The sequence below is a fragment of the Phytophthora infestans genome, genomic scaffold, assembly GCF_000142945.1.
Source record: "Phytophthora infestans T30-4 supercont1.1279 genomic scaffold, whole genome shotgun sequence".
Classification (NCBI taxonomy): Eukaryota; Oomycota; class Peronosporomycetes; order Peronosporales; family Peronosporaceae; genus Phytophthora; species Phytophthora infestans.
In genome coordinates, this window is record NW_003302675.1 from 6477 (window position 1) to 7528 (window position 1052).

Sequence of the window (1052 nt, forward strand, 5' to 3'; positions counted from 1 at the left end):
CGACGGTACTACCGTATCCTGTACGCAGTTGACCTTCAAAATCACTGCTACATTGGGCACGACCGACCCGGATTCGCACTCATGACTCATGAGTCATGAGTTCATCAAAAGTTTTCATTCCACGATTAGAGTCGTGCTCGCAAGTTCAAGTGGCCTTCGGATTGAACCTACTTTGACATGACACAATTCGTTTGCTGGTGGATAATGGCAAGTGTTGTAGCTCTCATGCTGCCCAAGTTTACTTCGAGTCACTCCCCAACACATTTAAATAGTGCCTCGCCCTCCACCAAACTGTTCGTTGAAAATGGTCGACGTTTGTTAGCAAGTTGCATCAACTCTCACGGGCTGAAACAGTCGGCAAAAAGTCGTCGTCTAGCCAAATTAAAAGACATCCAAGCTGCTCGTCGCCTTGATGCGGAGACGGCTCTATCAACTGACCACGAATCGAGCCGCACGGGGCTTACATCCAACACGAGCTCAAGTGAACTTTTCACCGATGATGCAGCTTGCCTGCTAGAACCCGAGGTCACTGAGGGTCCATACTACGTCGCTGGAGAGCTCATCCGTTCAGATATTCGCGAGGATCAACCAGGCATTGATTTGTACGTGGACCTGCAGCTCATCGACGTCAACACTTGCTTACCGGTGAGCAGCTTGTACGTTGATTTTTGGCACGCTAATGCCAGTGGAGTATACTCTGGAGTGGTTGCAAGGACGAACGGGAGCTCGGACGATACTTCGAACACTGGCACTACTTTCCATCGCGGTCTATCACTGTGGTAAGTTCCGCTGAATGCTTGTTGCTTGCGAGGTAAATGCAATTGTGAGTTTATACGAACTGACCTATTGTTTTTTCTTGTCTTCTAGTGCTATGCCGTACGTATTGACTGGCCCTGAGCGCTCGGCGCCAGGTTGAAGTCCTCACCATGGTTGTGGTTCTCTTCTGAATACCAGATAGCCTCGAAGATGTAATACAGGCTGTGCTTCAGCCTACACTGCCTCCCAAGACGACAACCACTTCCGAAGTATGTAGATGTATACATGTAGTCTGG

The 1052-nt window shown here is 49.1% G+C and overlaps 1 protein-coding gene across 1 annotated transcript; it reads left to right on the plus strand.

Annotated features, from left to right (window-relative positions):
• Positions 1 to 304: 304 nt before the first annotated feature.
• On the plus strand, positions 305 to 1025 carry PITG_22024 (uncharacterized protein; the record flags this gene model as incomplete). The annotated part of the gene is made up of 4 exons (XM_002894679.1): positions 305 to 313; positions 355 to 656; positions 704 to 779; positions 978 to 1025. Coding segments are annotated over 4 exons (435 nt in total), but the record flags the coding sequence as incomplete, so codon positions are not given.
• Between the last annotated feature and the right edge of the window lie 27 nt (positions 1026 to 1052).